The sequence below is a fragment of the Tenrec ecaudatus genome, chromosome 4 (genome assembly GCF_050624435.1).
Source record: "Tenrec ecaudatus isolate mTenEca1 chromosome 4, mTenEca1.hap1, whole genome shotgun sequence".
Taxonomy (NCBI): Eukaryota; Metazoa; Chordata; class Mammalia; order Afrosoricida; family Tenrecidae; genus Tenrec; species Tenrec ecaudatus.
In genome coordinates, this window is record NC_134533.1 from 1,067,501 (window position 1) to 1,091,484 (window position 23,984).

The 23,984-nt window shown below is 49.4% G+C and overlaps 1 protein-coding gene across 1 annotated transcript in view; it reads right to left on the bottom strand.

Annotated features, from left to right (window-relative positions):
* The window catches only part of LOC142445035 (mucin-6-like), a 73,908-nt gene extending 52,725 nt beyond the window's left edge, over positions 1 to 21,183 (bottom strand). The window contains exon 1 of the mRNA XM_075546527.1: positions 21,118 to 21,183. Coding sequence (XP_075402642.1) covers positions 21,118 to 21,183 — 66 coding nt within the window. The remainder of the gene's footprint in view (positions 1 to 21,117) is intronic.
* Positions 21,184 to 23,984: the final 2,801 nt, after the last annotated feature.

Sequence of the window (23,984 nt, forward strand, 5' to 3'; positions counted from 1 at the left end):
ACTACCTACACCTCCACCACCTCCACCACCTCCACCAACTCCACTACCTCCGCTACCTCTACCTCCACCTCCACCTCCACCTCCACCTCCACCTCCACCTCCACCTCCACCTCCACCACCTCCACCTCCACCTCCTCCGCCACCTCCACCACAACCTCCACCTCCACCTCCACCTCCACCACCTCCACCTCCACCTCCACCTCCACTTCCACCTCCACAGCCACCTCCACCACCTCCACCTCCACCTCCACCTTCACCTCCACCTCCACCACCTCCACCTCCACCACCAACTCCACCTCCACCTCCACCTCCACCACCTCCACCTCCACCTCCACCTCCACCTCCACCTCCACCTCCACCACAAACTCCACCTCCACCTCTACCTCCACTTCCACAACAACCTCCACCTCCACCTCCACCACCAACTCCACCACCTCCACCTCCACCACCACATCCACCACCACCTCCACCTCCACTTCCACTTCCACCTCCACCTCCACCACCACCTCCACCTCCTCCTCCACCTCCACACCACCTCCACCTCCACTTCCACCTCCACCTCCACCACCTCCACCAACACCTCCATCTCCACCTCCACCTCAACCTCCACCTCTACCATCTCCACCTCCACCATCTCCACCACCACCCCCACCACCTCCACTACCACCTCCACCACCACCTCCACCACCACCTCCACCACCTCCACTACCACCTCCACCACCACCTCCACCACCTCCACCTCCACCTCCAGCTCCACCTCCACCTCCACCACCACCTCCACCACCACCTTCACCACTACCTCCACCTCCACCTCCATCTCCACCTCCACCTCCACCACAACCTCCACCTCCACCTCCACCTCCACCACCTCCATCACCTCCAGCTCCACTTCCACCTCCACCTCCACCACCTACACCTCCTTCACCTCCACCTCCACCTCCACCTCCACCTCCACCTCCACCTCCACCACAACCTCCACCTCTACCTCCACGTCCACCACTTCGACCACCTCCACCACCTCCACCTCCACCTCCACCACCTCCACCACCTCCACCTCCACCTCCACCTCCTCCTCCACCACCTCCATCTCCACCTCCACCACCACCTCCACCAATTCCACCTCCACCACCACCACCACCTCCACCTCCACTACCTCCACCTCCACCTCCACCTCCACCACCTCCACCTCCACCTGTACCTCCACCTCCACCACCACCTCCACCTCCACCTCCACCATCACCACCACCTCCACCACCTCGACCTCGACCTCCACCTCCACCTCCACCTCCACCACCTCCACCTCCACCTCCACCACAACCTCCACCTCCATTACCTCCACTTCCACCTCCACCACCTCCACCTCCACCTCCACCACCACCTCCAGCTCCACCTCCACCACCATTATCTCATTCTTAATCGCAACCTCCACACAAATCTCTCAAATGGGCAAAATCAGAGCAGAGGGAAAGGCTTCGAATCCAGGCGACCATCAGGCATTGGTTACCCCCAACTCAGAAGTTCATGTTTCCTCTGAAAACAAAACAAAACAAAACAGAAAAACCAAATAAGCACAGCCATGGAGTGGAGTTCAAGTCGCAGTGGCCGGACCGGACCGAGTGGCAGTGCCCCTGTGCGTCTTCCAGGATGTCCATGCTACGGGTGGCTGGTGGGTTCAATTGGATGACCCTAAGGTTCACAGCCCATGGGCAACCCACTGCACCCCCGAGCCCCATTTCTCAGGGGTCATCACGGGCGTAGTCCCCAGTGGTGAAGAAGATGGGATACAGCTTGACGGGGTGGACGCTGCTGGACAGCAGCTAAAACAGCACCCACAGCACCCATTTCATGTCCCCTGTGTCTCTCCCTTCGCTCCTGGGCGCAGAGGGCCCCCGCCCCGAGAACTCTCCTCTCTCTCCTCAATAATCCTGCTGCTTCTCTTATTTTCTCATGTGACCAAGGCGTCTGCATGAGCATCATTGCAATGAAAAAAACAAAAAAATGTAGGTTCGAATAGGCAAAGCGTAGAGGGTGAGAGCAAGCCTCCTTCCTGCCTGTCCCCGGTCCCTTTTCCCTCTCCCCACCCCGGACAGCCCCCGGGGCCAGTGTCCTGAAGGCCTGTCCCCAGAGGTCCTGTGCAGATAGTGATGGTCTCCTGTGGCTGCCAAGACGGGCCCCCACCCAGGCGACCCCCGCAGCCAGGATGTGTTATCACAGCCACAGAGGCCAGCTATCTGAAATGAAGCTGCCCCCAGGCTGGTTCTTTCTGGAGTCTCTGGGGACACCCCGTCTCTCTCTCCAGCTCTAGGTGGCCCCTGGCTGCCCTTGGCAATTGGCCTCAGTATACTGTGGCCTCTGCTCTGTCGTCACACTGCTTTCACCCTGCCTCCCGTCTCCTCTCTGGATGCTACCTGCCGCCTTTCCCACGGAAGCTTCTTGTCCCTGCTCAGTGAGAACGAGGCCCCAGGGGTTGACTTCCCCACACAAGCAAAGAGACTTTTTCCAGGAGAAAGTGCCTTGCTGGGGGTGGGGTAGGCGATGGGGGATGAGGGGGGCTCCGAGGCAGCACAAACCCCGTCGCCCTGCACAAAGGGCAGGGGAGGGTTTGAGGGGGTCTTGGCGGCACAGAAGGAGGTGGGCTTGCTGTGTGCAGCAGGGTGTGCTGGTTCGGGTCTCTCCCTGGACGGTCTGTGCTCTGCCATCACATGTGGGCGTGCTCTTGAGGGCCACTCACCGTGGAGGCAGCTGTGGGTTGAATTGAGCTGGAACAGCAGTGATGGAGCAAGGGTGGTCTGACATGGTTCAGGCGTAAGCCGTCTCAAGATGTGGGCGTGTGGTAAGGTCTAGCATGTGCTGGTGCCGTGTCCAGCCTCAAGCCCACAGGGGCAGTTCCACTCAGCTATCGGGTCATTATAAATGGGGACAGATCCCATGCTTCCGCAGGGGCAGCTTCACCCAGAACGTCGAGGTAGGGTCTCCCCATCTGCATCACTCCCCCCAGAGGGGTTTCAGCCTCTCAGTTCTTTTGAGGGTACGTGGTGGTGGTCTCTTCTATGGTCTTCAAGCTCAGGGTCGTGTCCCCTGCCTTGCAGAGTAGAAGGCTCCATCTGTCTGGACACTCCCCCCCACTCCCAATGGAACAGTGGAATCCTGCAGCCTCCTGCATTGGAAGTGAGCCTGCTGTAGTGGGGGAGACAAACATGACTCTGGGTCCAGAGATTGGGAATCAGATTCCAGAGACTGGGTCCCCAAAGGGGGAGAGCCAACGAGAAATTTTCATTAAAAACGGTGGGCTCTGATGGTGTAGTGGTTATGCATTGGGCTGCTAACCATGGGGTCAGGGGTTTGGACCCACCAGCCACTCCATGGGAGAAAGATGGGGCTTCCTGCTCCTGGAGGCCCACAGGGCAGTTCTACCATGCAGTATAGCCAGAGCTGGTGAGCTGGCAGTATGCTTGTGTATTTTTGGTTTATGCGCAGTTTCTCGGGTAGTCGGGGCCTGGGAAGGAGATCTGTAGTATTGTCCTGCAAGGTGTTGGCTAGATTTGCACAGACACAGCGTTCTTCTTGTAAGCATGGAATCGCCCTTCCTTGGCGGGTGCAAGGGGAGCCCCTGTCCAATGTTGTAAACACAGAACACGCTCTCGGTTCCCACCTTGGGGACTTTCAGTGCTATTGTTAAGGGACAAGCACCTGCTGCCTTCATCGGTTCATTTTACATCACAGATGCCCTGGCCATCTTCCCAGGGAGGCAGGGCAGGCTCAGCCTGGAGGACGACTCTTGTGCAAGGTGGGTTTTAACACTCAGCATGTCTTTGGATTCACGTTGGGGACTTACTGTGGAAGCAAAGCTCTGTTTTTCGATTGCCACTCACGCACACCAGGTGCCTCTAACACAGCCCTCCTCTCGATGATGGATTTTATTTTCAATCCTCTGATCACACTCCTGGCATGTTCTTCTGCCCGGACCGGCTCACGGGTTCTTCGGTGATCTTTTGGGAAAGCTAGTGTGGAGACGGGTCACATCAGAGGAACCGATGGCTCTTCTGAGACTGGGGAAGGAGTGGCCTCAAGTCCTTTGACAGAAGCTGTCAGCACTGGCAATGCCACCAGCTCTTTCCCTGTCGAGGCAGGTACATTCTTCGTGGCACGTGTGAAGTTGGTGACTCTGTTTGAAGGGCAGCAAGGCTCTGGAGAGGGAGTAGCCTGACCAGTCCAAAACCTGAGCATGCCTACAAAAGAGGAACCCAGTCACTCTGTCTCCCCAGGGACATGGACAGACTCACGCATTTTCATGAGAATGCGATAGCAAACCCCATAAAGAGACACATGCAGAATCGAATGATTTTGGCTCTAATTAGCGTGATCTGGCTCTGTGATCTCGGAGTGTAAAGTCCACTACCGTCCCACTCAGGGGCAGATGCCCTGGGCCCGAGGGGCGCTGAGGCTGGAGTTCTGCCACCAGGCACCCACTGCAGAATATGCACCCAAAGCTGGTGGTCTTCCTCCGGCTCCTGCTTCCTTCTGCACAAACTGGAGCGCAGCTTCCCTCTTGAGTTGCCTTGGCAGCGAATCCCCGGTCAGGTTACTGTCAGGGGCTCTGCGGGAGCTTCTGGCCAGCGGCCATCACTCACTTGTTTCTCTCCTGACAGCTCCAGCCCGGCTCCCTGCTCACTGTTGACCTTGCTGGTGGAGGCGGCTGTTAGCCTAGCTCAGCGCAGTGACACCACCACCACCACCCGTCCCACCCAAACCGTGCATGACAAAACCGAATAAGGCCATAAATCACCTCCTACAACACCTGCCTGAAGGACACAGCTCCCTAGGAATTCACTGCAACACTACCGTAAGGCCACATCGTGCAGAACCAGAGACATTTCTGAATGTGTTTGGCCTGCGTTTGAAGAGGAGACTTTAGGTCCATGACTACATGACACTCTCAACGAGGCCTTCGCTAGCAAATGATCATGATTTTGAATGTCTGGAGTCGACTTCCTGGGTAAACACAGCGACTCTTCTCATCAAACCCACTGGCTCTGAGGCTGGCGGATTCAAAGAATGAAAGCTGCACCCAATTCACCCCCTGGGATCACGATGAATAAAAGAGCCAGGTGACTAGTTAAACCAGCACCAACAGGGCAAACACCAACACACGGTTCCAGTTCAAAGGAAAAGCAGAGACTTTCCCCCTTCAACAAACAGAATTTAGCATTTTTAAATAAACAGAGCATTCTCCCGTGAAGTTCCAAATTATAAGGCTCAGCAGGAGTTTATCATTCTCAGGAATTTGTTCTGTTAAAACTGAACAGGCAGATTGCACAAGAATACACCGACTCCTTAACTTAGTCTCCAAAGAAACTTTATTGCAATGCTGAGAAACTCGATTTTAATTTTCTATGTTACTTGACGCTCATACTTTAGTTTTATGGTTTAGTAATCCTTTAGTTGCAAATAAGCCAAAACTTTGATCATACAAAGCGATATTTTAACAAAACATTTCATTGAGGGCTCTTACAGCTCTTGTAACAATGTAACTCTGGTAATATCAGTTGTATTAAGCACATGGGTACATATGTTGCCATCATTGTTTCTAGACATTTATTTTCTATTGCATCCTTGATCAGCCCCCTCTCCCCGCCCAAAAAACCCAATGACTTTTGACGAGCATTTTAATACCCTTAGCCTTTGTTTTGCAGTTTTATTACTTTTTAATGGATACTTGCACTCTTGGACCAAAATACACGTCACCCCCACCCCCTCTTTGTTATGTAAGTTTACCCCCCCTTTGTTAGGTAAGTTTAGCCCCCTCCTTTGTTAGGTAAGGTTAGCCTTCTAGTCAACATTTTACCAGACAATTTGACGATGAAGGCTCATGGGAGTAGCATTCATGAGATCAAAGGACACATTGCATCTGGTCAATCTGCTGCAAGGGACTCTAAAGGAAGACCAACGAGGGGACTTTGAGGACGACGGTGAACTTGGCCAAGTCATGGCCTCTTCAGTCTCCTCATCTGCATGTGGATGTTGGCCATCCAATAGCCAAGATCCCAGGAGAATTGATGCCCTGGAATCATGATGCTGGTTCTTCAGGGGCCACCATTCGCCACACCCCATGTGGGCATTGTAAGGGTTTTTGGGCGCGAAACAGAACCAAAGATCCAATTGGCAAAGTTTAGAAGCAGGTTTTATTGAGGAGATTGCGGGTGGATTCAGCAACTTAGGGAATTGAGCTATTGAAACCGCGCCGCGAAAAATCCTGGCAGCGTTTTTATGCCCACTGCTGGCAGGCACAGCTGGGGAGGATCTGCGCACACAGGGGCTTCAGAAGGGAAGAGGTCGTTCATCTTATCTATATGTCAGGGATGGGTAGAGTGTAGCGTACATATCTTCAGAAAACATTCTGGCTCCGGGACGAGCTGGCTCCAGGAATTTGGGGTTAAGTAGGGGAGGGGAGGTTGGTTAGGAGGGAGGTCGATGAGAGGTGAATTCTGAGAGCCAGGATGGAGGCACTGGATTAAAAATGGAGTCTCTTTTGCCAAGACCAGGCAGGCATCACCCACAGCACCTAAGAGCTGATGTGAGTTTTCTCTCTCCCGTGACCCCTTCCCCACATCTCTCCCCGCCTCTCTGTCTTCTCTCCAGCCCCTTCTCCATCTCTGACTGCTTTTCCTCCCTGTCTCCACCTCTCAGTCTCTGTCTTTCAGGTTCTCTCTGTTGCTCCTCCCCACCCCCTTCTGCTTTTCCACACCCTGCTTGCCCGTGGGAGGCAGAGAGGCCGTGAGGCCACTTGGCTTCTGTGTCTTCTCTTAGCAGACAGGATCTGCTAGTGGAGTGGATACGGGGGTGAGGGCTCGAGGGGGCAGGGATGGCCCTTAAGTGGGTGTCCTAAGACACCGGGATGATGAGATGACTGACTGCTCATCTCCATGAAAGGAGACAAGGGGAGGAGCAGGGCGGGGAGACTGTAGGGTGTGTCGGGTTGAGGGGTCCACTACCTGTCGCGGAAGGACGAGAGTGGGCAGCTGGAGCCCGGCGTTCCTGGTGGGGCGGGCGTGACTTGGGAGTCCTTGATCAAAAACGTCTGGAGGCTGATGGGGCGTCCAGGGGCAGTGTCATGGACAAGAAGGGACCACAGGCAAGCAGATGGGCTACGTTCCGAGGAGGGGGCACAGGTGACCGGGGCCTTGACCCACCAGGAAGCCTTTGTCCTCAGCAGTCTGAGGCAGGGCCAGTGGAGCTGGGTGTTTCCAGCGGTAGCAGAGTGAGTTGCTGACCGAGGGCACTGCCCACCTTGCCCAGAGAGACAAGGAGCTGGTGAGCCCTTGCCTTCACCAGACAGGACCTGCCCAGCTTCCTCATTTGATCAGTGGCCACCCTGGACAGGGGAAAGGGTTTGGGCTATCCAGGGCTGGAGGGTCAGGCTCTGAGCTGACCCCGACTGGGGTCCCCAGTGGTCACCTGCCCAACAGCACACCCTTTCTCCTCGCTCCACCCCCGGTGTCCTCATCTCTTCCCCCGGGCTGCGTGGGGTTCACCCTCAGGTCTGTTTGTTTGGCAGGAAGGAGGAGGGTCCCAGCCTGTGGGGGACTTTGGAGCAGTCACAATACACAGTGAGTTTGCACCTTACCCGCTCCCCTGCCCTCTAGCCCATGTGGGATCCTGATGGGGCAGGCCTCTGGCCTCCAGGGTGGCCGTGGGTGGTGGTGTGAGTGAGCCTGATGGGCAAGCGTAACCTGTCCAGTTGGTGTTTCCTGAACGCAGGGGAAATTCTTCTGCGAGTCTGTAACCAGGCAGGAGCCCTGCTGGTGGAGTGGGTCACACTGTGGGTTGTGACCTGCAAGGTCAGTGGTTCCAAGTCACCAGCCTCTTCTCAGGAGGAAGACGAGGCTCTCTACTCCCATAAGGAGTGACAGTCTCAGAAACCCACAGGGGGCAGTTCTCCCTGTCCTATGGGGGCACTAGCAGTTGAAATAGACTGAATGGCCATGAGTGAGGGGCCAGGAATGTGGCTGGGAGACTCGGAGATCAGGGGAACCAGGGCGGATCTCCCTGTCTCCCTGGACCCCTACAGGCCTCCTGGATATGAACCCCGGCCTCAAGGCACACCTCCTGGGCTCGTCCCCAAGTGGACCTGGGGTTGTGCTTTTTTCTCTCCCATCCCTGCCCCACCCGGTGGGCCACACTCCCTGCCAGCTTCAAGTGGGCACTGCTTAGGAGAGAGGGGGAGCCAGGAGGTCTATGGGCACCCCATGTCAGTCACACTGTGTGCTCCGATACCAGCCCTGCTGTGCTGCCCCCTCGGAGTGCCTGTTCTCAGAGCCGGGGTTCAGGAACCCCTTCCGTTGGTTGTCGCAGCCCTCCAGGTGGTCACTGGATCCTGCTTTGATCTTGGTTCTCTCAAGCCCTCTCTCATACTTCAAGACTCAAAATGGAAAATAAAAATAAGTTATAAATTATCAAGGGGTCACCAGGGTGGGGGAGGGAGGGGAAAAAAGAGGAGCTGATACCAAGGGCTCGAGTAGAAAGAAAATGTTTTTGAAACGATGATGGCAACAAATGCACAAATGTACTTGACACAATGGATGTGTGGATTGTTATAAGACCCGTAAGAGTTCCTAATAAAATGGCTTATTAAAAAAAAAAGATTTACAATCTTGGAAACCTACAAGTGAAGTTCTATTCTGTCCTATTGGCTTGCTATGAGTTATAATCCACTTGATAGCAGTGAGCTTGTGTGTGTATGCTTTTTAAATCATAAAACTAATCTAACATATATATATATATATATATATCTAGATCCTGAGAAGCTGGCAGGACCATCCAGGGTTAGCAGCCCGGTGGCCAGTGTTTCTTAGGCTGACACACATCTCTCTGACAGACAGGTGTGCGGCTCAGAGCACCTGGTGGCCATGAGGGTGACACCGCAGTCTTCTCAGCAGGTTCCTCCTCTTCCTTTGGAAGCCACCTGGTGTTGCCCATCATGAGCTGGGTGTCCCCTGTCCCCCAGCCAGAGGTTGGCTGTACCCCACTGACAAGCAGGTGTGAGTATGAGAGCCAGGCTCAGGCGGCTTCCAGAGGTGCAGGCATCTGTGTGACCAAGAGGCTCCACTTCAAGGGCCATCAGAGCCTCCTTCTCAGGTCACATGTGTGGCCTCCCCATGACACTGGCTGCCTGAGGGGTGTGTGAGTCTGGGTAGACTAGAGAACCCAAATTCATAGACACTCACATGTGTATAAGAAAGAACTTTATATCAAGAAGAATTGTATATTAAGAAAACATCCCAGTCCAGTCCAAATCAAGTCCATAAGTCCAATAGTATCCCATATGCCCAATACCAGTCTATAAATTCCTCTTCAGACTCATGCAGCCATGTAATAATAAATGTAGGAAGACCACCGACCAGTGGGTGGGAAGTCTTGTGGATCCAGTGGCAGCAGAAGCATCTCAGTGCTGGCAGAGGTCTCCATCTGGCTCCTTCAGCTCAGGGCACTAGTGTAGCTCCATGTGTCTTGTCAGTTGCAATGTCTCCAGGGAGTGAGCCCGTGTCCCGCCTCCAGGGAGCTATTTATTTCCTTCAATCTCCAAATAAGGTCATCCAGCTGTGACCGGATGGACTGGCTACACTCCACCCCATGCACTCTACATACTCAAATTGACAACAGATGATGTCACTACCACAGCCCTGCACCCTCCTTATGATTGTTGGTAGGTTCAAGGTCATTGTGTGGTCGTTGTGTTATTCCGGGGTTGACCAGAGAGACAAATTCAGTGACCATTCATCGATATAAAAGAAGGAACTTTGTATCAAGAATATACATTTATTATATCATGGAATATATATATTATATAATGGAATATGTATATATAATATATATTTATATAAATAATCACGGAAGCATCCCAGGCTAACTCAAGTCCCTAAGTCTGATACTAGTCCATAAGCTCTCTTCAGACGCACACAGCCACAGGCAATGACACCGACCGCAGGGAGATCACGGGCTGGTGGGTGCAGGGTCCTGTGGATCCAAGGCCGGTGGAAGCGTGGCAGGGCTCCGGCAGGGTTCAGGGTGGCAGCAAGCAGGAAGGTGAAGGGAAGAAAGAGTGAGAAAAGTTCCCAGGGTCTCCTTATAGGGAGGCCATGCCCCCAAGGAGGGAGCATCACGCTGACCTGATGGACAGGTTGGGTCCCCGCTACACTTTCCTACACTTTCAAGTCGACACAGCATCATCTACCTACCACTGGTCACTATGTGTGGAGTACCTTCCAAGCAGGGAGTGGGGGTGCTGGTCTTCCAGCACTGCATTGGACAGGACAGCTCAGAAGTAGGTGTCTAGGCCCTTCCTAGTCTGCTTGAGTCTGGAATCCCCACTAAGACGTGTCCATCTCGAGTGACCATCCTGCTGGTTTTTGAAATGACAGTGACACCGCACCACAGGCTACTGACAGGCGGTGGGTGGGAAAGCGAGCAGAAAGCCTGGCAGGTGTCGCCGACGTGTGCAACCCCATCAGCCAACTTGACCCGATGGAGTTTGATAGCAGGCCCCGCCCAGCCACAGAAGACTGCAAGGCCTCCTCACGTGTACAGGGGCACTCACCAGGATCAACCACCATCCAGGTTGGAAAATTCCCCAGCAAACCCAGAAGACTCATGTGGTGTCAGGTGTGTCCCCTGGCCTCGGGAGACTCAAAGGAGCCACAGTGAAAGAGGTGTCCTGGGGAATCTTCAGGGAGATGGAAAACTGAAGAACACAGGCTGAAAGTGAGTCCGGGCCAGGGAAGAGAGAGAGACATGAGATATCTGAGCAAATGACAGCCGTGGGGAGGGCAGTGTTAGCAGAAGTTTGCATGTACGAAATGTCTCCACTAGAGAAGAAGAAAGGTTAAAAAAAAGAGCAAATTAAACATCAGACAGGAAATAAATGCCCTTGAGAAAATGAAGTGGAAAACAAGACAAAATGATGGAGAAGAAGCAAGGAATCCCAGAGCTAGTTCTTTGAGCAAGTCAATAAAATTCATAAACGTGTTAAAATGCATAAAAGCGACAACACCTTAAAAAGGAAAATACAAATAACCCCATCAAACATGAGCGAAAACCTTGAATAGACAATGGGCCAAAGATGGCGGCCAACGACCCTGTGAAGAAATGCTTGCATTAGCTAGCAATGAGAGGCCATCCTAAAGTGCTTGGAAGTCTCCTGAATGACTGGTGGGATTGTAGAATCATACAACCATCATGGAAATCAGGGTGGCCCTTCCCTAGACAAACACAAACACAATTACCTTACGATCCTGCCATCCCTCTCCTGGGGACAGACCCTAAAGAAATAAAGAACACAACACACATTGACACGGGCATCTATTTTTATTGCAGCAATTTGCACCATAGCAAGAAGATGGAAACAACCAAAGCGCCAGGTGCAGAGGACTGGCCAGGTGAGCTCTGGGACATTCACCTCATGGAATATCAGGCATCAACTCAAACAATAAAGACTCCGTCAAACACGCCAAGACACGGACAGAACCGAAGAACATTGTGCTCAGCCAGGTCGGCCAATCTTAGAAAGACAAACATTCAATGACACTATGACTAAAACAGGAAAATGGTTTCATGCGGAGAGACAAGACTTTGAAGGCTAGGAGGAGGCCAGGGATGGGGTGGGCGCAGGAAATTGTGGAGGGAGGGAGGGAGGGGGAAAGAGAGAGAACCACACTGAGATGGGGGACATCAAGGAGCTTTTTCTCTGCTTTCATTTGATGAGACAGGCTGGGTAGCTACAGAGGACATACTTTCCTTTAAAACCCGAAACAAAGAAATAAATGAAGGTGAAATGCTAATAATAAAGAAGAGGGAGGAAGCTGACGGCCTGACATACCCTCCAGATCCCTGACTGCCCCCACCCCAACGCCCGAGTGCAAACCTGGCTCTGGCGGGGCTCACCACGGAGGAGAAATAAAACGGAGTGGATTTGGGGTCTTTAGTGACAGACGAGTTCATTGCAAACAAAACACCCAAACAAATAGATGCACTTAGTAAGAGGGACCTCCAAAATCTCGTCATCGGTCAGCGCGGACCCACAAGAGCCCTACAGGACAGTGGGTGCCTTTGGGTTCCTGAGACTGTAATTCTTATTTAAATCATTGATTGGGGGCGTGTACAATGCCGATCACAGTCCACACATCCATCCATGTGTCAAGCACATTTGTACACTTGTTTTCTTTAATCGTTTTATTGGGGGCTCATACAACTCTTATCACAATTCATTCATCCATTCATTGTGTCAAGCACATTTGTACACTTGTTTTCTTTAATCGTTTTATTGGGGGCTCATACAACTCTTATCACAATTCATTCATCCATTCATTGTGTCAAGCACATTTGTACACTTGTTTTCTTTAATCGTTTTATTGGGAGCTCATACAACTCTTATCACAATCCACACATACATCAATTGTATAAAACACATTTGTGCATTTGTTACCCTCATCATTCTCAAAATATTTTCTCTCCACGTAAGCCCCTGGCATCAGCTCCTCATTTTTCTCCTCCCTCCCTGAACCCCCTCCCTCATAACTCTTGATAATTTAGAAATTATAATTTTGTCATATCTTACGCTGCCTGACACCATCCTTCACCCACTTTTCTGTTGTCCGTCCCCCAGAGAGGAGGTCACATTTAGATCCTTGTAATCGGTTCCCCCTTTCCACCCCACCCCCCCTCCACCCTCCGGTATTGCTGCTTTCATCACTGGTCCTGAAGGGATCATCCGTCCTGGATTCCCTGTGTTTCCAGTTCCTATCTGTACCAGTGTACATCTTCTGGTCTAGCCAGATTTGCAAGGTAGAATTGGGATCATGATAGTGGTGGAGGAAGGGGGGAGGAAGCATTTAGGAACGAGAGGAAAGTTGTATGTTTCATCATTGCTACACTGCACCCTGACTGACTCGTCTCCTCCCTGCAACCCTTCCATAAGGAGATGTCTAGTTGCCTACAGATGGGTTTTGGGTCCCCACTCTGCACCCTCCCTCATTCACAATGATATGATTTTCCTTCTTTGATGCCTGATACCTCATCCCTTAGATACCTCGTGATCACACAGGCTAGTGTGTTTCTTCCATGTGGGCATTGTTGCTTCTGAGCTAGATGGCTGCTGGTTTACCTTTAAGACCCCAGATGCTATTTCTTTTGATAGCTGGGCACCATCAGCTTTCTTCACCACATTTGTTTATGCACACATTTGTCTTCAGCAATTGTGTCGGGAAGGTGGGCATCATGGAATGCCAGTTTAATAGAACAAAGTATTCTTGCATGAGGGAGTACTTGAGTGGAGGTCCAATGTCCATCTGCTACCGTAATACTAAACCTATAAATATATTCACATAGATTTATTTCCCCCATCCTCACATATAGGTATATTTACATATATACATGCCTTTATTTAGACCTCTATAAATGCCCTTTGCCTCCTAGTACTTTCCTCTATTTCCTTTTACTTTCCTCTTGTTCCACTATCATGCTCAGCCTTCATTTGGGTTACAGTAATTCCTCTCAGTTACATTATCCTTGATCATGCCCTACCAGGCCTCCTACACCCTCCTCACCACCGATTTGGATCACTTGTTGTTCCCTTGTCCCTGGGTTTGTTAACACCACTTCCTTTCCCCCCACCTCCCCCTCTCCCATGTCCCCCGGGGAACCGTTGGTGCCCACTGTTTTCTCCCCCAGATTGTTCATCCAGCCTATCTTATTTAGACAGACCTGTGGAGATAGTAACATGCACAAAAACAAGACAGAGCAAAACCAAGCAACAAAACAAAACAACAAGCCAATGACAAAAAACCCCCAAATAAACTTACAACACAATAATAACAAAAAAGAAAAATTTGTAGTTAGTTCAAGGACTGCATGTTAGCCTTTAGAAGTGTTTTCTGGTGGAGTCTGATGGGGTGCCAAGCCCTGGCCCCAAAGCCTATTTTTGATATTTCCTGGGAACTTCATTGCTCTGTTTCCCTTGCTGTTCTGTTCCATGCCCTTAGTGTTTTGCCTTGGTGTGGTGGAATCAGATTGGGCGCAATGCCCACACTGTATCTCTAGTGTTGTCCCCTGTAGGGCTATGGGTCAGTGAGGGGTGTTGTGTCTCCTAGTGGGGCCAGCCATATGATGTTCTCTGTGGATTGGCTGCTCTGAGCAGGAATATCGTCGTCAAGGCTTGGTGGGCCAGGATGCGCTCCACTCTCTCTTTCTCCCCCTTCAGTTGCTTCCGTGTGGTCTGATCAGACATGTCCCTCTCCCTGAGCTGCAGCTTCAGTGCTGTCCTCTGAAATTCTTCTAGGGGAGGGGCAGGTGTCCACCTAGTTGGGATTGGGGTTGGCCCCTCAGACCTCTTCACTGGTTCCCTACTCCATACCGGCATGTTGCATTCACATCTTGGAACACTGGGTTGAAGTCTGGTCCCTCTTTCTCTGTGGAGATATAAACAATACCCTCCCCTTGGGTGGGTTAGTGCCCTGTGCCCCTGCTACCCATTTTTTCCATCCCCCCTCCTTTTTAGTTGGCTACCATATGTATCCCTGGATTTGGCCTGGCTCCTGCCATACTACCTGGTCCTCGCTTCAGGAATGTTTGTATACAGTAGCTTTTTCCCTATGCCCCCTTTGCGGTTTTTTTAAGCTTACCTCAGAAGACTCATGTTCTTGTCCTTTTGTGCTTGGCTTACTTTGCTTAGCATGATTTCTTCCAGTTCTTCCCATGCAGCGATGTGCTTCATACATTCATCACTGCTTTTTAGCGATGCATAGTACTCCATTGTATGTATGTGGCACAGTTTTTAATCCACTTGTCAGTTGATGGAAATTTGGGTTGTTTCCAGCTCTTTGCAATTGTGAACTGTGCCGCGATGAGATGTCTGGCCGTGGTTTGTTTCTTGCCTCTTCTGGGTAAATGCCCAGTAGGGGATTGCTGGGTTGTATGGTAGCTCAATCTCCATCTGTTTTAGATATCGCCAAATGGATTTCCATAGCGGCTGGACATACCTACAGGTCCACCAGCAGGGGATGAGAGTTCCTGTCTCCCACAGCCCCTCCAACACTTGTTGCTTTCTGATTTTTTGAATTGGGCTATCTTTGAGGGTGTTAGGTGTTACCTCATTGTTGGTTTAATTTGCATTTCTCTTATGGCTAAAGATCGGGAACATTTTCTCATATGTTTGTTGGCCATTCAGATTTTTGCCCCCGTGAAACTTCTGTTTAGGTCCTGTGCCCACCTCCTCATTGGGAAATTAGTTTTTTCTTTTTGGAAGCTAGCAGAGTATTGTAGGTTTTAGTAATAAGGCCTTTGTCTGATGTGTCATTGCTAAAGATGTTTTCCCAGTCCGTGGACTCTCTGATTACTCTCTTGGTGAATCCTTTTTATGTACACAGGTGTTTTATCTTCAGTATATCCCATTTGCCAATTTGTGCCTCCTCTGTGTTTGTGTCCTTCCCTATTTCTGATAGCCTGTGTATTCCCTGTGCCAAAGTTCTCAAGTTGATCCCAGTTCCCTCATTGATGGCCCCAGTAGTTTGGGGCTTAACTTCAAGGTCTGTGATCCACCTTGAGTTTATTGTTGTGCATGGAGTGAGATAAGAGTCTTGCTTCATTTTTCTGCATGTTGATATCCATTTTTTTTTTCCAGCGCCACTTGTTAAAGAGGGCATCAGTTTCTCATTGGATATTTTTTGGGCCCTTGTCAAAGTTCAGTTGTCTGTATGCTGATGATTTTATTTCTGGATTTTCAGTTTTTTCCCATTGGTCTGAGTATCTGTCATTGTACCAATACCATGTGGTTTTGACAACTGTGGCTGTATAGTATGTGCTAAAGTCAGGTAAAGCAAGCCCTCCCACTGTGTCCTTCTTCTTGAGGAGTTCTCTGCTAATTCTGGGCTTCTTCCCACTCCATATGCAGTTGGTAATCAGTTTTTCCATTCTTTGAAGAAAGATGAGGGTAATTGTATCGGGATGGCTTTAAACTTATATAGTGCCTTAGGAAGAACTGACATCTTGACTATATTGAGTCTTCCAATCCACGAGCATGGGATATTCTTCCATTTGTTGAGGTCGCTCTTGGTTTCTTGTAATAGTGTTCTATAGTTTCCCCCTTATAGATTTTACTCAGGTATATCCCTAGATATTTCAGTTTGTATTTGGCTATTGTGAAGGGTACCACCTTCTTGATCTCCTCTTCTGTGGTCTTATCTGATGTGTATAACAGTCCAATGGACTTCTGTTTGTTGATCTTGTGTCCTGCCACTCTGCCAAACTCCTCTATTGCTTCCAGTACTCCCCTTGTGGAACTTTTGGGATTTTCCATATATAAAATCATGTCATCTACAAGTACCGATAGTTTCACCTCTACCTTTCCCAGATGAATACCTTTGATGTCTTTTCTTTCCCTTATGCTGTTAGCTAAAATCTCCAGCATGATATTAAATAAGAGTGGGGACAAGGGGCATCCTTGTCTGGTCCCCTTTTTCAATGGGATTGTGTTAGTCTTTTCTCCATTGACTACCACGTTGGATGTTGGTCTTTCATATATAGCTCGTATTGTCTTGAGGAACTTTCCTTCCATTTCTACCCACTCAAGTGTCTTAAGCAGGAATTGGTGTTGATGTTGTCGAATGCTTTTTCTGCATCTATCGATATTATCATGTGGTTCTTATAGTTTTTGTGTCAATGTGGTGAGTAATACTAATGGTCTTTTGTATGTTGAACCATCCCTGCATGCCTGGTATGAATCCCACTTGGTCATGGTGAATTATTTGTTTTATATACTTTTGTATTCTATTGGCCAATATGTTGTTAAGGATTTTTTTGCATCAATATTCATTCGGGAGATTGGTCTGGAGTTCTTGATTCTTGTGGGATCCTTGCCCGGTTCTGGTATCAGAATTATACTAGTTCATAGAAGGAGTTTGGGAGTTTGCCGTCTTTTTCTATGTTCTGGAAGAGTTTGTGTAGGATTAGTGTTAGTTCTTCCCTAAGTGCTTGATAGAATTCTCCAGTGAAGCTATCTGGTCCCGGGAATTTTTTTTGGTAATCCCTTGATAACCTTGTCTATTTCTTCTATTGCTATGGGTCTGTTGAGATTCTTGAAATCCTTTGGGGACAGTCTAGGGAGGGATTGTTTTTCCAAAAATTTGTCCATGTCTTCCAAGTTGTTCAGTTCCTTGGAGTACAATCCTTCTTAGTACTGTGTAATTATCCTTTTGATTTCATTAGGGTCTGTTGTAATGTCCCCTCTTTCATCCCTTAGTCTTGCTATTGAAATTTGTCCCCTCCTTTCTTTGATTAGGTTTGTCAGCCATCTGTTGATTCTGTTTATCCTTTCAAAGAACCAACTTTTAGCAGCATTAATTTTTCCAGTTTTCTTATTTTCCTTCTCCTGAATCTCAGCCCTGACTTTATTATTTATTTTCTTTTGCTATTAGTAGGATTGTCCTGCTGGTTCTGCTCTAGTTGTAAATTTTGTGCCAGCATATCAATCACGAGTCTCTCTTTTTACAGGTGTGCATGTATTGCCATGAAACTTCCTCTGATAACTGCCTTGCTGTGTCCTGTAAGTTCTGTTACGTCATGTTCTCATTCTCGTTGGTTGCTAGAGATTTCCTAATTTCTTCTCTGATCTGGGCCAGTGTGCACTCCTTTTGTAGTAGAGAGTTATTCATCCTCCAATTGTTTGCTCTTGTTTTCTTTGTCTTCCTTTTGTTGTGCTCCAGCCTTATGGCACAGTGGTCAGAGAGAGAGGTCTGTATGATATCAATGTGCTTAAATTTATGTAGATTAAGCTTATGTTCCAGCATGCGATCTATCTTTAAAAATGTGCCATGCGAGCTTGAAAAGAATGTGATTTTATTTGTATTTGGATGAAAAGCTTTGTAAATATCTATCAGGTCATATTGTCTAATTGTGGAGTTTAGCTCTCTAGCCTCCTTGTCGAGTTTCTTTCCCTGTGATCTATCTTTTTCAGAGAGCGGTGTGGTGAAGTCACCCACTATCATTGTTGAGGCTGTGATTTCTTTTTTACTCTTTTGGAGTGTTTGGTTGACTTTTTAAGCGGGTCTTTCATTCAGGGAATATATATTTACAATGCTTAGTATTTTTTTGTCTACCATTCCCTTGAGCATTATACAGTGTTCCTCCTTATCTCTTTTTATGGTTTGCACTTTGACATCAATTTTATCCGAGATTATGATGGCAACCCCTGCTTTTTGTGAATTGCTGTTTGCTTGGTCTACCTTTCTCCAGCCTGCGATTCTCAGCCTATTTTTGTCTGTAGCCTTGAGATATGTGTCCTGCAGGTAGCAAGTTGTTGGGTTGTGTTTTCTAAGCCAGTCTGCTTGCCTCAGTCTTTTAATGCCTGAGTTCAGTCCATTGATATTCAGGGTTGTTATCTCCATCTGTGGACTCTGTAATGTCATCTTATAATTTTTGTGTTGGGTGTTCTCCTACCTTTCTTTCTTATTGTTGTGCGTGTGTGTGTGTGTGTTTATCATTCTTCACTTTTTTTCCATTCTGAAGCCAATGACATCTTGGGGCCTGTTTTCACTTTGTTGCCCTCTGGGAGAGGTTGTTCTATGTGGTGGTCTCTTATTTATGCTTGGTGAGTGTTGTTTTACTGCCAATACTGGGTTGGCAAGGATCTTTTGTAGGGCTGGGTTTCTTCTAAAATTCTTTGAGTTTTTCCTTTTCTGGGAAGACTCTTATTTCTCCATCTATCTTGATCAATAATTTGACTGGGTAGAGTATTCTTTGGTTTGTGTTGTTTTCCTTCAATTTTTGGTATATGTTACTCCACTCCCTCTTCTTCTTCATAGGTTCAGCTGATAGTTCTGAGCATATTCTTATTTGGGAACCTTTATATGTGATTGCTTGTTTTTCCCTAGCCGTTCTCATGATTTTCTCCTTTTCCTCAAAGTTGGATAGTTTAACTATTATGTGCCTTGGTGACTTCTTCTTGGGATTCAGTCTTGCTGGTGTTCTTTCAGCCTCCTTAATAGTTGCCTGGTTTTCATTCATTAAGCTGGGGAAGTTTTCCTCCAAGGATTCTCTCACTATTGTTGCAGGTGACTTCTTTGTTGTGTCTTCCTCCTGTAACCCAATAATTCTAGTGTTGTTCCTATTCACAGCACCAGAGATAGCGCTTAGGTTTTCTTCAGCTTTTCTGATGATCTTATTAGATTTTTGTTTGTGTTTGTTAATGTCTGCTTGGCTGTCCTTCAGGTCACTGGTGTGGTTCCCTGCTTCCTCCAGTACATTCTCGAGGTCTGTGAATCAGCTACTGGTTGATGTTATCTCCTCCCTAAACTTGTATTTTCATTTGGTGTATGGACTTTATCTCCTCTATCATTTCATCCTTTTTCTGCATTGTTTCCCTCATACCCTGCATGACTCCAAGCAGCATTCTGAATATTTCTTTCTGTGGCAGCTTAATGTCTGCTTCTTCTGTGCAGGTCGTTAAATTCAAGACATCTTCTGCCATTGCCTTTTGTTTCTCCTGTTTTTTTTTTCGTTGAGGTTGTTGGGGCCAATGGCTGGTTGTGTTGCATTGTTTTAGAGGAGCCAGGTGCCATTTTCCAGGGAGTTGAAGAGCACTGGCTCTCTCTGGGAGACTCATAGGAATGCTTCTTTGAACTGCCTACCACTAATTTCACTATGGAATGAGCCTACCACTTTATCCTCCTGTAGCTTCTCCCTCAAGGGCAGTGCCCCAGAAGGCTGGTGGGTTGCCTGCTTTGGGGTAGAACACCACGAATGGTGGGTGGAATTGCCCTGGCCAGGTAGATCACTGCGGAGGTTGGGAAGAGGTTCCTGCAGCAGCTTGGAATGTTGGCAAGTGTTGGCCAACCATCTGTACATTTGTTGCCATCATCATTCTCAAAACATTTGGTTTCTACTTGAGCACTTGATATTGGCTCCTCATTTTCCCCTCCTTCATGATTCTCCCCTCCCTCATGAACCCTTGATAGTTTATAAGTTATTATTATTTCATCATATCTTACACTTTCCAATGTCTCCCTTCACCCACTTTTCTGTTGTCCATCCCCAAGAGAGGAGGTTATATGTAGATACTTGTAATAAGTTCCTTCTTTCTACCCCATCTTCATTCCATCCTCCTGGTATCACCACTCTCACCAATGGTCCTGAAGGGATCATCTGTCCTGGATTCCCTGTTTCCAGTTCCTATCTATACCAGTGCACATCCTTTGATCTAGCCAGATTTGTAAGGTAGAATTAGGATCATGATAGTTGACTGTAATTCTTTAAGGGAGTAGAAAACCCTGTCATTCTCCTGAGGAGTGGCTGGTGGTTTCAAACTGCTGACCTTGCAGATCACAACCATGACACCACTGAGGATACCCAGCCAGAGGACTAAATTACAGAGAGAGAGAGAGAGAGAGAGAGAGAGAGAGAGAGAGAGAGAGAGAGAGAGAGAGAGATAGAGATAGAGATAGAGATAGAGATAGAGATAGAGATAGAGATAGAGATAGAGATAGAACACAAATGGTCAATTTCAGGAAAGAAAGAGGCGGAGGCCAAGCTAATTCTACTGATGATAACATAATAAAATAATGTTAGAAATGACCTTATGTCAACACATCTGACCACTAAGACACCAACTGCCTGCGCTCACTCTAGCAGTTCCTCAGCTGTGACAGGATGAGAGCTTGCAGTGTGATGACAACAAACACGAAAACCTTCCCAGGAAGAGAGGACTCTCTACTCGTCAGCGGGGAGTCCCGGAGACCCCAGGGGACTGCTCTGAGTCAACAGGGAGTTTGAAGTTTGGCCCCCAAAACAACCCAGTCGAGGAGGCTTACAGAGGGCATCTGCCCAACATTTAAGGAAGAAATTGCATCAATTCCAGGCAGAGCTCTCCCACAAAAACGGAAAAGGAAGACATCGTTTCTAAGTCTGTCTTTGAGGTGAATATTACTCTGTGATCCCAAGCATGTCAAGGCTTTGTAGGAAGACAGCTGCAGACTGGCATTCCTCAGGGGCAAACTGCACAAATTCAGAGCAACAGCTTACCACTAAAACCAGGGCCATCTCCACCTCCACCTCCAGCACCTCCACCTCCAGCACCTCCACCTCCACCTCCAGCACCTTCATCTCCACCTCCAGCACCTCCACCTCCACTGCCACCTCCATCTCCACCACCTCCACCTACACCTCCAGCACCTTCATTTCCACCTTCAGCACCTCCACCTACACCTCCAGCACCTTCATCTCCACCTCCAGCACCTCCACCTCTACCTCCACCTCCACCTTCACTTCCACCTCCACTTCTACCACCTCCACCTCCAGCACCTCCATCTCCACCTCCACCACCATTACCTCCACCACTATCACCGCCACCACCTCCACCTCCACCACCCCATCAACCACCTCCACCTTCACCTCCACCAATTCCACCTCCACCTCCACCACCTCCACCTCCACAACCCAAACAGAAACAACAAATCCCACAAACAAACCAAGTTAAAATGCCATCGAGTCAAGGTTGACTCGGCGTGACCTTGTAAGCAGAGTAGAACTGTCCCCCCCCCCCGGCTCCTGAGCCTGCTCGGTTTACAGGAGAAGACTGCTTCCTCTTTGTCCCACTGAGTGCCTGGTGGGTCAGAACTGCTGACCTTGTGTGAGCAGCCAATATGACACCTTGGGCCTCTTGGACTCCTTAAGAATGACCCTCCCCTCCAAACCCCAACTCACTGCCATGGGCTCAGTGCTGTTTCAGAGCACCCCCTGTCCCCCCACCCCCCGCGGGTTCTCCAGACTGCCATGCTGATGGGAGCAGACAGCGCGGTCTTTCCCTGGGAGCTGCTGCTGTTTGCCAACTGTGCAGGTCACAGCCCAGCGTGCAACCACTCGTTCCAGGAACACCAGGTTGGTTTCACAGTCAAAACTAATTGATGTTGACAGACTGCAGGTGGGGCTGGTCCCACTGTGCGCGCCTTTCAATAGAATCCGGAAACCGCCCCCTCGCTGCCGTCGGGCGCATTCCGCTTCAACCTTGACAAATACCCAAGTGCGTGCCTGATGAGAACGCTTGGCCAACCACAGCTCGCGTGTCCGCAGCTTGGCAAGGAAAGGGCAGCTCCCCAATACACGGAAACAGAAAGCCAGAGCTTAGCAGTAAGCATCCGCCGTCACGAGGAAGAAGCCGACTGGAGGCTGCCTCCCATCTCTTCCAGCCGCTGCCTCTGGAGTCCTGACCCTGAGTGCAGAAGACAGGGAGACCAGAGATGCCTAGATTAGGAAGGGGGCAGGAATGGCGTCTTGGACTGCATGCGTGGTGGTCTGGGTAGAGGATGTGGTTACAGGAAAGCTGCTGTCATATTGAGACACACCCCTGGGTGAGTCAGGAGGCTGAGACAGACACCACACCAGAGACCACCTGGGACCCCCCTGGGACCCCCCTGGGCATCAGGTCTTAGACCAATCTGTAGTGCCATGGAGCAGCCTGGGATGTGACCCAGAGAGGTTACCGAGGGGCATGCGGGCATAGCGCTAGCCTGGTGGTTGTCTACTTCTGCCAAAACCCATCAGAGCATGCACTTTAAACTCAGGAGGCTTTATTGTGTATCAGTTCTACCCAGTAAAGCTGCTAAACAGACCTCCTGTTGAATCTTGCAAACACGTTGCTGTGTTGTTGAGAACACACAGCAAACACACCGCAATTCAACAATGTCTACTAGCAAGGCCACGGACCTTGTCTATGCCATTCAGGGGCACACTGCCCTCCTTGTAGGGGTGATCCTCTGTTAACACAGGCCCACTGCCCCCAGGGACACTGTGAAACTCCAAGCTGCTGTTGGCCGTTTGACCCCCCAGAGACAGTTCTTCAAAGAGCGTCAAGCTGAAGGGACCATTTTTTTTCCCCCCACTAGTTAAGCTGAACTGTTGTTTGTTTTCAAGAAGATTTCAGAGGGCGTTTTTGGGCTTAAGGTTTAAGGATGATCTCACGGGCAGAAGTGTTCGGGGCTCACCAATGGCTCCAGGAAGTCTGGAGTCCACAAAAATGTGAAGTTCTGCTTCACCTTTCCCATCCTCCGATCAGGATTCCACGATAGAATCCTTGATTGAAGTGTTCAGCCAGACACCATCCAATTCGTCAGACTCAGAGCACAGGAGCAGTTCCATCGTTCTAAGTGAACAGAGACGGATCTTTTTGTGCCTTGAATGGCCACTTTCAAGGTTTGAGACTCTGGGAACCACACAACAAACAGAATTGATGCGTGGGACACGTTACTAAGCCAATCGACTGGGGGGGGGGTTACCATGAAAGCATGACCCTAAAGTCTCCATGCCAGTCAGGGTGGACTAGAGAAACAAATCCATAGACACTCATATGTGTATAAGAAAGAGCTTTCTATACAAGAGCAATGGAACATTGAGAAACAGCCCAGCCCAGCCCAGATGTAGTCCATAAATCCCATATGTCTGATACCAATCGATAAAGTCCTCTTCAGACTCACCCAACACATGCAATGATGCTGAATGCAGGCAGATCACAGGCCAGTCGGTGGAAAGTCTTGTGGATCCAGTGGCGGTGGAAGCAACTCAGTGCTAGTGTGGGTCTCCACGTGGCTTCTCCAGCTCCAGGGCTCTGGGTAGCACTATTTGTCTTGGCATCAGGAATATCAAGAAGAGAGTGTGTGTCCCGCCTCCAGCGGAGCTATTTATCTCCACAGCCCCTCCAAATGAGGTCATCAAGCTGTGACCTGATTGGTGGGCTACACTCCTTCCCTTTACTCTTAATAGTCTCAAGTTGGCACTGGATGATGTAACTTCCACAGTCTCCAAATCACAAAACCAAATCCCATGAGGTTTTTGGTTGTACGTCTGTATCCTTAGCAACTACTCGTGTGTGTGTGTGTGTGTGTGTGTGTGTGTGTGTGTGGCAGTTGCCATATACAGATATATCAGACCACTGCTCCCACATCACCTCT